General features: G+C 39.7%; 2 protein-coding genes across 3 annotated transcripts; both read right to left on the bottom strand.

The window, feature by feature from the left end:
- Positions 1–2,324: 2,324 nt before the first annotated feature.
- LOC121642771 lies at positions 2,325–4,197 on the bottom strand. The gene is made up of 5 exons (XM_041989721.1): positions 4,155–4,197; positions 3,729–4,070; positions 2,848–3,195; positions 2,615–2,744; positions 2,325–2,328 (listed from the first exon to the last, which is right to left on the bottom strand). The coding sequence occupies exons 1-5, from the start codon at positions 4,195–4,197 to the stop codon at positions 2,325–2,327; spliced, it is 867 nt and encodes a 288-aa protein (XP_041845655.1).
- A 6,490-nt stretch (positions 4,198–10,687) lies between these two features.
- LOC121643299 lies at positions 10,688–12,288 on the bottom strand. Of its 2 annotated transcripts, none has more exons than XM_041990656.1 (6): positions 12,226–12,288; positions 11,826–12,119; positions 11,350–11,685; positions 11,048–11,188; positions 10,915–10,964; positions 10,688–10,835 (listed from the first exon to the last, which is right to left on the bottom strand). In XM_041990656.1, the coding sequence occupies exons 1-6, from the start codon at positions 12,266–12,268 to the stop codon at positions 10,704–10,706; spliced, it is 996 nt and encodes a 331-aa protein (XP_041846590.1). In that variant the 5' UTR covers positions 12,269–12,288; the 3' UTR covers positions 10,688–10,703. The 2 variants fall into 2 exon arrangements, with proteins under 2 accessions (XP_041846590.1, XP_041846591.1); XM_041990657.1 differs by having other exon boundaries at positions 11,048–11,185.
- Positions 12,289–15,011: the final 2,723 nt, after the last annotated feature.

Below are 15,011 nucleotides of genomic sequence, written 5' to 3'. Positions count from 1 at the left end.
AAAGCAGTGCAGCTTACCACAGCTTCTACCATCATCATCATCCACAGCAGCTGATAAAGGTATTGCTGTGGTTGAAGCGTTAATCATTTTTGGAGACTGGTTGCTGTCTTTTTTTTTTGTTTTTTTATTTTTATTACAGCTTCTCTGCGCCTCCTTTTTTCTTACCCTCCTCGGTTCTGACAAATAAGAGTTTATTATTAAACAGAGTTTAAAGTATCTGATTGGTTTAGCCTGGTGTCTTTAAGAACCAAAGGGCTGCATGTTAACATGTCTCATGGGCTGATGGTCAGGAAAGAAATTTCTGTGGTAAATAGATTAATTAATTACCCATGCACAGGGATCACTGTGAGACAGGTTGTGTTTAAACACTTGAGTGGGTCAGGCCAGTGTTAGTTAGTTGGGCCATTGATTTACCGATAAATTTATTTTGTCGGCCCATAAAACACGTCTGCCCACCGGGAAGATGCCCAGTATGCCAGATGGCCAGTCCGTGCATGGTTTGGTCACATCTGACAGCTGCCAGCACTATGAGGTGAATCACACCAGTTATGTGAGGACAGGATGTGTGCACAGCTTAAGTCTGGAAGCGCCGTCACAATGCGAGAGTGGTTCTGTGTAAAAATAGTAAAATAGTGGTGGCTGTGATGCAGTCTTTGGGGTGGCCAGGATTCAGTCACCCCGCCATTGGGTTTGTTTCCTCCTTCTTTGTCTGCCTTGCCAGAAAGCCATCCCAGCTCCAGTTTTTTTTATTTATTTCATTCATTCTCTGTACAGCTTATTCCATTACGGGTCACGGGTAACCTGGAGCCTATCCCAGCATTTTTAGCAGGTGAGAGGCAGGGTACACCCTGGACAGGTCATCAGTCCATCACAGGGCAAACACTTATAGGGACAAACAACCATTCACACACACACACACTTACTCCTAGGGAGAATTTAGAGTGACCAAATAACCTAACATGTGGATGGTGGGAGGAAGCCGGAGAACCCGGAGAAAACCCACACATACACGGGGAGAACATGCAAACTCCACACAGAAAGGCCTATTTGAACCATTTTATTATAATTTTTTTTATCTGTTTTTGTATTAAATACAATTTTTGTGATTAAAATAATTTCCCAATTGGCAGAAAGAAAATATGAAGATAGTTAAACAAAAAGAGCAGAGGAGGTTATGACGGAAATGAAGCACAGGCAAATATAGGTATATAAAAACAAATGTAAGCAAACTATAGAACACAATGAGGAAAACATGCAATAATTTTTATTTTATCATGAAATAGCTTGTTTGTAAAAGCTTAAAAAATCTAGTAACGTTTCATTTATATGTAAAATTTCAATGCAAATATATTTTATTTAATAAATAAAAAAAAATCAGATATGGCTTCATTAAAATTTAAATGAAAAAGGAGCAGCAATAGTTTTATGTTATGTGTCCATTTTCTACTTAGCCATCAATACACAAGATTTTCAACAAAATACTTAATCAGGACAAACAGCTACCAATCTCAAAACTTATTTTTTTCTCTTTTTTTTATCCTTTCCTTAGTGACATCACATAGTACAACTCAACACAAAACATACATAATATATTGTGTATTCATCCCATCATCAACTTTGTGAAGCTCTGCAATTATTTCAGATCATTTTAACTTTAGTTTATTAATATATTTCCAGTTAAAATTTTTGTCAATCATTACACCTTTGAACTTAGATGACTTTAATTTCAAGACCTTTTAGTTGACTGACACCTTAACCATAAAGTCTGTTTTATCCAGATTCATTGATAGTTTTTATTTATAAAAATGGTTTATCAAACCGTACTTTCATTTTATTCAATTTTTTGGAATTTAACCTGAGAATACAGACTTTCTTTAGTATTCAGCTCTTTCTTCTTCCTCTCTCTCTTTGCTTTCCCCACAGAGAAATGAAGCGCAGCATAGTTTAGATCATTTCCACCTCCAGTCTGTGCAGCAAAAAACAGCAAATCATTCAGCGGTTTCCTCAGATTGAGATAAATGGAATAATGATAATGAAACAACCAATAATGTGATTTGATATGGTATCATTACTTACAGCTTCAGCTATCTGCTGGTTTAAATGGTCATGTCCTCCTAGTGGAGTGGTGTGTTCTGCACCCAATGATAAATAAAAAATAGCATCATGCACTCAGTATGACATTTTAGTTATGGTACACAGCTACCTCAACAATCTAAATCAGCCAGAATTGGCGGCAACTTTGATGGAGTAATTATTTGAAACAATACCATAAAACAGTATACAAAATCCACCAGGAAAGGCTGAAACTTTCCTTTTCTTAAACCCTAGCTTTAAGGTGGATATAGGAGAAGATAAGTGAATAGTGAGGACTAGTGACCAGCACTGATTACATGGCTGATTTAGCTCTGATGGTTATATAGTGAAAATATCGTGTGAGGCATGAACAGAAAAAGTCATATAGAGACTAAATGTTACAATAAATGTATCAATAAATGCCTTTTATGTTATATAACCTCTTAGCTCAAATGTTCACCATTTTACAGTTTTTATTAAAGAAAGTTTAGAGCAAAACCAAATATAACAGTTTTCACATCTAAGATAGATGAAGCAATACTTATCTTCAAACTGTTCACATGCTGGTCTTGGAGTTCGATAACAGATAAAAACAATATTTATAATAATAGAAATGACCAAACAGCTTCCTGTTATCACAAGGAAAAAATACTCAGAGCCTTTTCTTTGTTCTAGAAAAAAAAAAAGAAAATAGAAAAACAGAATCACCTGTTATTAATTAGGTTATTGATATATTTTGTTTCTGACGTCCCCCTACCAAACAAAGAACTTTACCTTTTCCCAGTACGGTTCCATTTCCAAATACTATCTTTCCACATGTGGCAACAGCACAGTAGTACATCCCATCATCTGAGGAGGTGACTTTCCTTGAAAAATTATAATTACAGCTCCTCTGAGCATCAGATCTCTTTTCACAGTCATCAGGTCTATTTCCATCAGTGTAGATGATCTGTGGATGAGAATTATCTGATCCAGATCTGAACCACAACAATTTGAGATCTTCTGGACACGTCCAATCATCAGAGTCAGAGAGAACTGAACATTGCAGAGTCTCAGGGTTCCCTGGATCTGATGCAGTCAGCTGCTGGACAACTCTGTAGTTTAATGTCTTTGCCGTGTTTCCTGTGCAATATAAACGAGTGAACAGAATAGAACTCAACACAGTTTGAGAGACACTGAAAGCATCAAATGCAACTTGAAAAGTTATATCCAGTGCAATACTCATACCAGAAAAACGTTCTGAAAGCCATATTTGTTATGAAATAGAATGAAATGATGAACGAAATTTTAAAAAGAATAATGAAATAGCATTTTAAAAACCTAAATGTATTTTAATCAGTGACTGAAGCAACTGCACAATATTGGAATTTGTGCGCTTATCTCCTAAAAAAAACAACATAATTTTATAATAACTATAACGAACCTAACCTAAATTTCACTTTGTACTTCTTGTCTTGCTTTAAATGTATTCTTTAATTTTAAAATGTTGGCAAATCTAGATTACGCTAGAGATGCCAGGATTTCTCACCGTAGATTATTCAATTGTTCTCCTTACTATTCTGTGAATAAACACATCTACTAAATTACTAAATATTATTGAAATGTGTAAATAAAAACATGTCATTTAAAATATTAAAGTAAATCGCATTGTTTACCTTTGACCATCAAATACGTCCCACTCCATCTAATATCTGAGGCCCAATCCATGATCGCACAGTGATAGATTCCTTCATCTTCTTGGGTTGTCCTCGGGATGGTCAGCCTGATAAAAGTTGTTTCATCTTGAACTTTAATTCCTGAGTCAGAAAACTCTGGTGCAAACTTAGAAGTGGATGGTTTCTGTTGCAATCGAGTCACTTTTACAATCAGCTTTAGAGTATCCCCTTGACTCTGCTTGTACCAGTAGACTTCTCTACGGCTCATTTTAGTGCCCGGCAGATCACATGTGAAACTTGCAGATCCACCAAGTTGAACTGGCATCACTGGAATTACAGCATCTGAATTGAAAGAAAACATACTATGCAAGACAGAATCTCAACAAATCTACTGAGAATATCCTCATGTAGAATAACAAAACTCACATCCTTGATGAAGAATGAGCAGTGTAACCCACAACACCATCATCTTGACACTGTCACTTGTTATGGAACTTACTGGTATTTCAATGACTGTAGGAGGAGATTTAATGTGGCCATGGTACTATATGTCACACTGGTAGGTATGTCTGATTGGTTATCAGAGAAAATAGACTCTGCATCTTGAAGGTGTTGCACTTCCTGTCACATTAGTCCATGTCTTTGAGAAAAATGTCATCTCATTCTCATGTATCCACTCTCTAATAAAAATACATTCAGATTCTTTTCTCGTCTCCAAAAAATGTTATTAACCATAAAGCCAATACAACTAAAACAGTCACAAATTAGATATAATGAACTTGCAAAATCACAAGAATATGAGTGCCGGTCCCTGCCGTGAGGTGAGGACAGTTCAGAAGTGATATAGATCTTACACCGACTCAAATAAACCACACTGACAGAGGCAGCTGGGCTCCATAACAAAAGCAGACAGCTTAGATGTGCAATCAGAAATACACAGTTTTAGCTGTTAAACATTTCAGTCATTTTTTAGTGTGGAGTAGATTATCAGCTTTTTCAGTCTCCAAATTTCATTCTCATGGGTGGTCTGTCCTACTGAAGATTTAACAGAGACTTTGTCAAACCATGAACACAACAGCAGTACCCCAGTGGATGGACCTAATGGCAACAGACACAGGCAGTGGACAAACGGCTATGATCATAAGGTGAACATGTCGTAAAGTCTGCAAGAACATACATGGCTTGAAGATCGACAGAGCAAAAATGAAGTGTTTAAGTGGTAGAAGAAGCAACAAAAATGCACAAGCATTCAACCTGGTGAGATGCAGGAAGGGCCAGTCAGTGCATTCATGGATGACCCTACATTCACATCAGAGTCAGAGTGGGCCCGGATGTGTTTCAAACCTACTAAATCTAGATCTATGGTGTTGAGGAAAAGAAAGGTGGAGGACAAGTTCAGGTTTCACATCACAGGCACAGTCATCCCAATGATCACAGAGAAGCCAGTCAAAAGCTTAGTTAAGATTTTTGACAGCTCTTTGAGGAACACAACATCAATTCAGTCAACCTGCAATGAGTTGGATGGCTATCTATCTACACATACACAGACACACACACACACACACACAGACACATGTACACACATATACATATATATATATATATATATTTATATGGAAAAATATGGTGGCAGACCAGGCAATAAAACGGTGGCAGAGGACCTTGAAAGTTTGGGACCACTTCAAACTCAACATACAAAATAAATTATGTACATGTAAGATTTGTAAAACTGACCTTGCATCCCATGGAAGTACGTCTGCAATGCATGAACACTTGAAGAGGAGGCACGTCGGACTTGAGGATGAATTGGTTGTAGCAGACAGGAACAACTCTGCATGCATGATTTTAGAATCAGTAACAAAAACTGGCTTACACATATATTGCTAAGTCATATTTTAGCTTAAAAGCTGAAAGTTTCCCTGTATGTGACAAAAGCATCCTTAATCAAATTTATACAGGCCAAAGCAAAGCGGTAGTACTGTAGATGGCTTTCTGCAAAAGAAACAGACGTGCACTCCACAGCAGGCGACTGCCCTCGCCAATTCAGTATTAAACCTAATGACATGAGGCCACTCTCCATGGTTGATTGTGAAGGGTTTCAAGAAATGATTCGCCATTTCAACCTAGAGTGCATTCTGCCATCCAGAACCCATTTCACCTAACTGATGGAGAAAAAATATGAGACTGCACTCCTGAAGGTAAATGTTTAGTGTGCACAGACACACCAATCATACAGTATTATACAGCAATGCCACAGAGTCATAGCTCGGAGTGTCCTGCCATTTCATCACCAAAGATTGGCAAATGAAGACTTTCAATCTCACCACCATGCCTCTGGAGGAGAGGCATGTTGTTGCCAACATCGTAACATGGATGGAGGAGGTGATAGGGAAATTTGCCATATTACCGAACATTATTAAAACAGTTGTTCATGACAATAGGTCCAACATGGTGGCAGCAATGCGAATACTGGAAGAAAAACATGGTTGGGCTTCAGTCCACTGTACTGGGCACATCCTCTAGCTCATAGTCAATAGTGCCCTCAAAGATCCCAGCACCAGCAAAGCAGTTGGTGCTGCAAAAAACCTTGTGGAACACTTCAGGAGAAGTGAGCTGGCTAATACTAAATTAAAGAAGAAAAAGTACATACTATATGGTAAAGAGGCTCCTGAAACAGTGCTGGCCAGTTACTGCAACTTTATCAGATCCTGAGGTAACTCACAGAGGTAAGCATTACTTTGACTTAAAGCCAGATCAGTGGGTGCTGCTTAAGAAGCTGGTGCAAGGATTGAAGCCATTTGAATGTGCTACCATTTACCTCAGTGGACAGGAGTACGCTCCTGCTTCATGTCTTCCACAGATGGTCAAAGGGCTGCAACAGTCCATGGAGCGAATTCATTTAGAAGGAGCCCAGGAAAAGCCTTTTTTTTTTTCTACCCGGTCCTGTCCAGCATCCTAACATACAGAATGGTGGTCTATATATATATATATATATATAAGCTACCACAGTACTACATGATACATAAAGAAAATAGGATAATGATGATATGAAAAAGTAGTTATCAAACATACCAACACACAAATATCAGCAACATCTAGTCAGAAGCAGATGGAGAGACGAGCACGTTTGTAAGCATGCACGCATGAACATGCGTGTGTGGCCATGCAACGAGGAAGAAATGTGTGCTTGCAAGGGGGCCGTGGTCAAGCCGCACCCCTAAGCATCAGTGGGGGACGGGGGGAGCCCGAGGCCCCAAAAGCCCAACAGGTCCACAGAGCACCAAGCCCAGGAAAGTGGCCCACTCAGACCAGAGCAGAGGGGTCCCCAGACCGGAGGCCCCCAGCGCAACGGGGCAGGGACACCGGGCAGCACAGGGCGACGGTGAGCAGGCCCAGCGGGTGCCGAGCGCTGCGGCATGGCCCGCACGGATGGGAGGCACCCCACAGGCCCAAGGGCCACCCATTCCCCCCAACTGAGCCCAGCCCAGGAACCCGACGGGGCCCAACCGCCCCAGGCAAAACCGCCGCCAGCCACGCTAAACCAACACCAAGGCTAGGCACCCCAGGGACAACAACATTTCCGCAGGTCCCATCCCCCGTGTGTGGTGTGTATGATGTGGGGTGGTGGGGGAGGAGAGGGGCTCGGGGAGGCACAATCTCTCTCCCATGCAGCCAACTCCTCAGCTGGCCGCTGTAGGTGCCTCCTCCTCCACAGGACTACCCAAGGGCAGAAGGGCAAAGGCCCAGCCCGGCCAAGAGCCCAACGCACCAGTGCCCCGGACGCCCACCCACACCCGGCAGCCCACGCCACCACACCAGGGGACCAGAGAGCCCCAGGTTGCACACACATATCCTGGTCGGACCTAAGGCAAAGCGCCCCCACCCACCCCGAAGGAGACCCCGGCGAAAGGGGAGAGAGCGAGGAGGAGAGCAAACTTCATCACCCATGAGCCCTAATCCCCCCCACTGCCCACCAGGACCCCTGCCACCCCCTTCCTCCTACACCCCCCCCCCCCCCCCCCCAACCCCCCACCCCCCCCTTTCGTCCCTACGGATGGTATTATTGAGGAGTTGGGTTTTTTGAGAAATTCCCACCAGGCTGTCAAAGTCATTTTAGGACATAATACAACCTATTAGCTAGGAAGTAATTTTGAAAGTTAGGCAGGTCTCATCCTCCCCTGTCTTTCGACTTCTGTAAAGTTTTTAAACTGATCCGGGGAGGTTTATTTTTCCAGAGAAATTGGGAGATGTGTGATTCTAGTGATTTAAACCACGTAGAGGGGGGTTTCATAGGAATCATAGAAAACAAATAGTTGATTTTGGGTAGAACCATCATTTTTAGAGTGGGAACACTCCCCATGAGTGAATTTGGTAGAGATTTCCAGCGTGCAAGATCATCTTCTATAGTCTTAGGAAAAGCCTTTCTGTCTAGTGCAGAAAAAGAAGTAAAGGAGAGATTGGGGAATCTGAACACACTCAGCAGACAGACCCAGCTCACGTGTTCTTGCAGCTGCCATAGACCCAAGAATTTTATGGCAGCTGAAGATGACACAAGGTTGAAACGAACAGCTGAAGTTCTTTTTATCAAAGAAGCAAAGGAGAAGACTGGAATACATGATGGCTGCGACCCTGAGCTGCAGCAGAAGAGGGTGAGTGTTCCAGGTGACACCTCAGCACTGGCAAACCTGCTTAAGTCTGACACAGACAATCTGAGTGAGGAAGAGGAGGAAACCCAAGAGGACAAAAAGATGTTTCAGATGTTCTTCACAGAGCCAGTAATATCCAAAAAGGAAGACCCTCTTAGATGGTGGAAGGAAAATGAGTGGCGTTTTCCCACACTGTCAAATCTGGCAACATCTACCCCATCAGCAAATCTTCTCTGCAGCTGGGAATATCTGCTCTAAGAAGAGAGCTAGTCTGACCCAAGACCACGTGGAGATGTTGACTTTCCTTAGCATGAATGAATGGTCAGATTGACATATCGTCTTGTAATTACTTTCAACAGACACAGTATATGCCACTCAATGTACTGCACAAAATGCACTTTTTTTAAAAATAAAAATTCAAGCTTATTTGCTGTTTTCTGCTGCTAATTTGCATTTTTTTAAATGGATATTTAGTTTGTATTTACTTCTTCTGTTAAGATAATCCTTTGTCCCACAGTGGGGAAACTACAGCAGCAAAGTTATCAGTACTAGGGTAATAAGTTCAATAAAAATGTATTTTTGAATGAAGTGTCCATCTCATCTTTTTAATTAGCACATCTTTTAAACAAACTCATGCAAGATTTAAAAGCTGAAAGTGAAATAAGAGCCATTTAATAATTATAAGATACATAATCCGATTGGTTGACAAGTCCTTTTAATAGCCGATGACTAGTCCACTATCAGAACAGTCATTAGTTGCAGCCCTACAATGCAGTTTTTTATGCACCCACCAAGTTTCCGGAGCAGGCAGTGGAAATTTTGTCCTTTAGTATGGCTGAGGTGAGTGAGTGGCTCATTCAAAATCAGTTGGTGCTGAACTTAACTAAGAAGGTATCAATGTGTTTTTCTATTGGAAAACAAAACATACAACAAAGTTTCCAAATACATTTGCAAAATAAAAACATACAATCTGCAACAGAATTTACATATCTTGGGTTGGTCCTTAACCCCCAACTGACGTTTGATAATCACATTAAGAGACTCTCAAAAACAATACAAGCTACCTCAATTGTTTTAACCTTTAATTTTTGAGAAGTAAAAGGCTTTGCAAGTTTACTAACTTGTGCTTTCTCAACTTATTATTTAAATATATCAATAATTTAGCAGCAGAGCTAATTAGTTCATTTCTTCAGAGACAGAGCAGATAGAGAGGCACCAGAGGTTCCATCAACCAGAACTGTGAACTTCCACACTGCAGAGCTTCGTTTGGTCGGTCTAACTTTTCTTACAAAAGTGCAAAGCTGTGGAACTGAACTTAAGACCATATTTGAGTTTAAAGCCTTCACCTCTAGGCCCATTTGTTAATAAACTGTGTGTGTGTGTGTTTTATTTAGGTTTTGTAGAGTATTATTATATTTTAATGTAGTGTATAAAGGTCAAACCAGGGACAGGGATTGAGAATTAGCTCTGGCTAAAAATGTCTGTGACTATGTATAAATGCAATGTCCCGGTGAACTAATTAAATAATTAAAAATAATAATAAATTCTCAAGATGATCTATCAAAATTTCATTATCCACAGTATCAAAAGCTTCAGATAAATTAAGAAGTAAAAGAAGAACACAGTCCCCACAGTCAGTAACCTATCAAATATAATTAAAAACCCTGCTGATTCTGTACTATGTAGAGTTTTTAAACCAGACTGAAACATCTCCAAAATATTATGCTCCTTCATAAATCTTGAATAAAAAGGAAATTTGAAAATCGGCCTGCATTTGTACACACTGAGTGAGGTTGAACTACCCCAAGTTTCCTGGGATTATTCCAGAATCCAGACTGCTATTGATGACTGTAAGAAAAGATGGATGTACAGCTGGAAAGACCTCTTTAAGAAAGTTGAGGAGGGTTGGCATCTTTTGAAGAACCTGTGGGCTTTAAAACACCAACAATCTCATCTAAAAAGCACAGTCACAGGTTAAAACAGATCATATTTTCTCTTAGCATCTTGCACATTAGTTTAATATTTGTAGAGCCTTACGACACAACTCCTCTGAGCTCCAAATTTTTTGCATCTTAAATAATATTCATAGATCATTTCTTAATTATTTCACAAAATGCTGCTTTATACAGTCACTGTTCTGTGTCCAGGAGAACCAAGAAAAATGTTTGTGAGACCATATTTGTCACAACATTTATACTTTTCTTAATATGACAAAATGTCTTATCAGCTATAAATCTTTAAAAAAAAACAAACAAACAAACAAACAAAAACAAACATATTCCAAACATTTTTCAATCTTCATAAAAGCCTTGATATTAGCACAGCAATTTCAAACACCAAGAACCCTGATATCTGAGTAAACTGTTTCTTCTTCTGCATGTTTAACACCCATTCTCCCTGTTTTACTGGATTTTCTTCTGATAAAATCTGCTGTAGAATAAACCACTGAGTCTTCATTTGCCTGAAAAAATAGAAAATGAAATAAATAGGCTATAAAATATAACAACAGCAATGTTTTTTTTTTTTTTTTTTACAATTACCTGTGGACTGTTGTGATCATCTGGTTCTTCTGTTTGCACAACAGTTGAAGCTGAATTAAAAGATAAAACACAGCTGTATCATGATTTTGGAATCTACTGTTTGACAAATCAAAGTATAAGGGACTCAACTTACCATCACAGGAGCCATTTAATCTTTTCACAAGTTTTTGGATGAAATATATGAGAACGGCAATGACAATCAGACTTATAGCCAAAGCAGCACATAACAGGTGAATAACTGCATCATCCTTCCTTGACTTCCACATGTTTACTGCTGACATCAAACACAAAGGAAAAAAAAAGAAAAATAATGAAATAAATAAAGAAAATTTGTAAGAGTGTTACTATGATTATTGTTTATAAATATTTCAGACTTATTTCAAATCTAACAAAAGTATCTTAATTAATGCAAGTATAAAGAAGTTGTGTAGTTACCTTCAGTGTCAAGTTTGGATTTATTTGTGTTCTTTTCCTTCTCACATTTGGCCGCAGTACAGTTAAACACAGAAGAATCAGAGGAACTAAAGCATTTGAAATTGTTGTAGAAACATTGCTTAAATGCACCTCCTTCAGTGCTGTTCTCATATATATGTCCATTTACTTCAGTATTATTGAAAGCCTGAGACTGATTGGAGCCAGTATGAAAACAGAGCACTCTGTAATCCACTGGGCATGATTTATTCTTGGCATCACTGAGTTCTGAACACTGCAGAGTTACTGAGTCTTCTGGACAGACCGGACCAGATGTAGGGACTGGGGTGGCAGTAGGCTCTGGTTTATAAAGGAGAAAAAGTAAACATCTAGAGGAATTCCTAAAACAACCCTCTTTTATATCTATGAATTAAGAAATCCAAGGATTTTGACTTTGTTTAAAAATCTAGAAGATGTTTTACATTTTGTGATGTACTTACCTTCAATTCTTAAGTATGTTAGATTCAAAACTGTATCCTTTCCATCATACTTCCTCATACAGATGTAAACTCCGGCATCACTTAGCTTTGCTTTTTTAATTTTCAAGTCCAGTATTCCAGGCTCTCGTTGAACTATAACATCCCTCTTGGTATATGTTGTATTAAGGACTTCAAAAGAATTTCCCCAAACAGCCCTCATCCAAAATATGTCTCCAGCTGACCTACGTGAGCATGTTAACTTCACAGAATCACCAACATGATTAGTCTTTGTCTCTAAGATTGGATCAGCACAACCTGAAAAATAATCCAACACAGAGTCATGATTGCTCTGAAATTATCTAAAGAAAATTACAAAAAACTGAAATGACACATCTTAAATTAATCAGACATTTCTACTTACGTCCATCTATGAGCATCAGTGATAAATAAACTATAATCAGCATTTTCACTTATTCCAGTGAAGGGCTCTTTATAAAAAAGAAACCCCTTTTAGAGATGATTCACTCAAATGTAATCATATAAACAGGGAGGGGACAAATTAAGAGTAATCTGATTGGCTCATTACAGTGTTGCTTTATGGTTTTACCTCACCGGAAATAGCATGAGCCACTTTTCCAACCAAAAAACAAAACAGCTGCAAAGCCCTTGTCATCTTATATTTAACTACCATTGTGGGAGTTTCTCTTGTAAGTGAAACTCAGAGTAAATATGACATGCCAGTTTAAGTGTTGACTCTGATGTAATCAGTGTTAATGTGAAGACATCCTTTTCAGTCTGAGTGTACTTGTTAAAAAGAAAGTTTTCTGGAATATTTTTAAATAATAAATGTAAGGGCCCTGCAATGGATTGGCAACTGTCCACGGTGTGCCCTGCCTCTGGGATTGCTGGGAAAGCCTCCAGCTTCCCTGAGACGCCTTAAATAGACTAAGTGGTACAGAAATTGAATAAATGAATGAATAGATTTAAATTAAAAAGTAGAAGGACTCAGAGCGCAGACCTCTGCCAATCCATTGTAATTTTTTTTCTTCTTTTTCTCTAATTTTTTTTTTTATTATTATTTATTTTAACGAATGATTCTGGGCATTATTTTTGAGTTAGAAGCTCCAATGGCAAAATGACCCTTATCTTCGCATAGTACAGTTTCCTTTAACAAAATCCTAGATCCAGGCAGTGACCAGAATCACCACCAAAATCTAATCACTTGTTTATTTTTCCATTTCCAGTCCTGACACCATCCCCTGTGACACTTTACACCACCTCCATCCCACCATCTCGACCTCCCCCTCCACAGCAAGGGCCTGGGTCCTCCCACGACTGCTCACCCTAGAGGCCCCCTCTTCCCCCACCACAGTGACGACTTTTTCCATCCTAGAGAGTGATGTCAACAAACTGTTCCAGAGAACCCCCGTAAAGCAGCCGGACCAGACTCTGTTTCTCCCTCTACCCTGAAGCACTGTGCTGATCTGCTGTCTCTGGTGTTCACCGACATCTTCAACACCTCACTGAAGACATGTGCCAGCCTGCTTCAAAACCTCCACCTTCATCCCCATCCCCAAAAAGCCAAGGTCCACAGGACTTAATGACTACAGACCTGTTGCCATGACCTCTGTGGTAATGAGGTCATTTGAGACCCTTGTGCTGTCCCACCTGAAAGCCATCACCAACCCTATCCTGGACCCACTCACCTACAGAGCCAACAGGTCTGTGGACGATGCTGTGAACATGGCCCCCCACTTCATCCTACAGCATCTAGACTCCTCAGGAATCTATTCGCCACTAGGCTCCTGAGGCATACAGGAAAGATTGTGGCTGACCCCCCCCCCCCACCCCGGTCACAAACTCTTCGAGATGCTCCCCTCTGGTAAGACGCTGCAGCCCATCAGCACCAAAACATCACGCCTTAAAAACAGTTTCTTCCCCACTGCAACCAGCCTCATCAACATGGCCCAGGACCCCCCTATGTCTGACACTGGATCAACCATAACCAGATTGTACTTACATTTATATTGCATTTATTTGCACAGCTCCTCTTTTTGTTATTGTAATTTTCCTATTTAGTGGCTTATTTAATCTTTATTAATATTACAAAAAAAGTTGTAAACCTACTTGGCAATAAATCTGATTCTGATTTATGGGTTTTCCTAAAAATGTAATTAAAATCTGTAACTTTTTAACCTCCTCCTTGCTGGAGGTAATAATCTCCCATAATCTAGTCAGTGTGACCACATTCTTTTTGTGCTATCATCAATCACCCCAGGGAAAATAGTTATCAAGATATAGCTGATGATTGGTGGCCAAAATGATAAACACTTATAGTCTGATGTGTAGGCTGAAGTGATTCATACTTTCTTTAGTCTAAATCACCAGAATCATCCAATAACTTCGACCTTCCCTATCTCTTTTGCCTTGTCTCTTTGGATGGATCCAGGCTAAGGCACCAAATGGATGGACATGTCTCTTGCCAAAAAACTGGCCCCACTCCTTAGAAAACTGTCTCAAGGATAAAACTCTAAAACCAGTTCTTAGAAGCTTACGAGTGAACCTTTCTGAGCATTTAATTTTTTTTTCTTCATTCCTTGTGATATTTTCCTTACAACACTTACAATGATTAGAAATATTTAAACTAGTAAGAGCTAATAGACAGCCTCTACAACTCTCCACATGACAACTTGCAGACCAGTCGTTGGGGTATCACCTGGATTCCATTGGGCAGATGTAGAGGCTCAATCTAGAACTGGATATGGGACTTTGGTGCTTTGTATGAGAATTTGACATCTCATAATGTACTCATTATGCCCTGCCATGTTCTCCCCTAGTTTGTCTACCTTTCAGTACCAACCACCATATTTCTCTGTCCAGGAACAAAAGATAATGTCTCCTCTGCTAGGGATACCAACTAACCGAGAGGGTGTAGCTTTTCACCCATTAACTTCCCTGTACAACTAAATCCTACAAGTTACTATCATTTTGTTTAGCAGTTGACCATATGGAAAGTGTCATAACTTTATCATTGTGAAACTGAAACTCTCCAAGTCAATAAAAGTCCAGGTGTCGTATCAAGTCAGCTGAATAAATAAATGAGGCAGAGTTCCTCTATACCCACATCTAGAGGGCCTCCCCTTTCTAACCTCAAGCAACATACTCCCCAAAAATTTGTAGTTGGTGCCTGAAGTAACCTGGGCCATC

Source organism: Melanotaenia boesemani, chromosome 7, assembly GCF_017639745.1.
Source record: "Melanotaenia boesemani isolate fMelBoe1 chromosome 7, fMelBoe1.pri, whole genome shotgun sequence".
Classification (NCBI taxonomy): domain Eukaryota; kingdom Metazoa; phylum Chordata; class Actinopteri; order Atheriniformes; family Melanotaeniidae; genus Melanotaenia; species Melanotaenia boesemani.
Note: the sequence above shows the minus strand (reverse complement) of the source record. Positions and strands in the feature narration are given on the sequence as shown.

Coding starts and splice junctions, on each gene's coding strand:
- LOC121642771 (XM_041989721.1), bottom strand. CDS start 4,197: ATGATGGTGTTGTGGGTTACACTGCTCATTCTTCATCAAGGAT. Junction 3,196..3,728: donor GACGTATTTGATGGTCAAAG/GTAAACAATGCG, acceptor TATATTGCACAG/GAAACACGGCAAAGACATTA. Junction 2,745..2,847: donor TGGAACCGTACTGGGAAAAG/GTAAAGTTCTTT, acceptor TTTTTTTTCTAG/AACAAAGAAAAGGCTCTGAG.
- LOC121643299 (XM_041990656.1), bottom strand. CDS start 12,268: ATGCTGATTATAGTTTATTTATCACTGATGCTCATAGATGGAC. Junction 12,120..12,225: donor ACTGATGCTCATAGATGGAC/GTAAGTAGAAAT, acceptor ATTATTTTTCAG/GTTGTGCTGATCCAATCTTA. Junction 10,965..11,047: donor ATTAAATGGCTCCTGTGATG/GTAAGTTGAGTC, acceptor CTTTTAATTCAG/CTTCAACTGTTGTGCAAACA.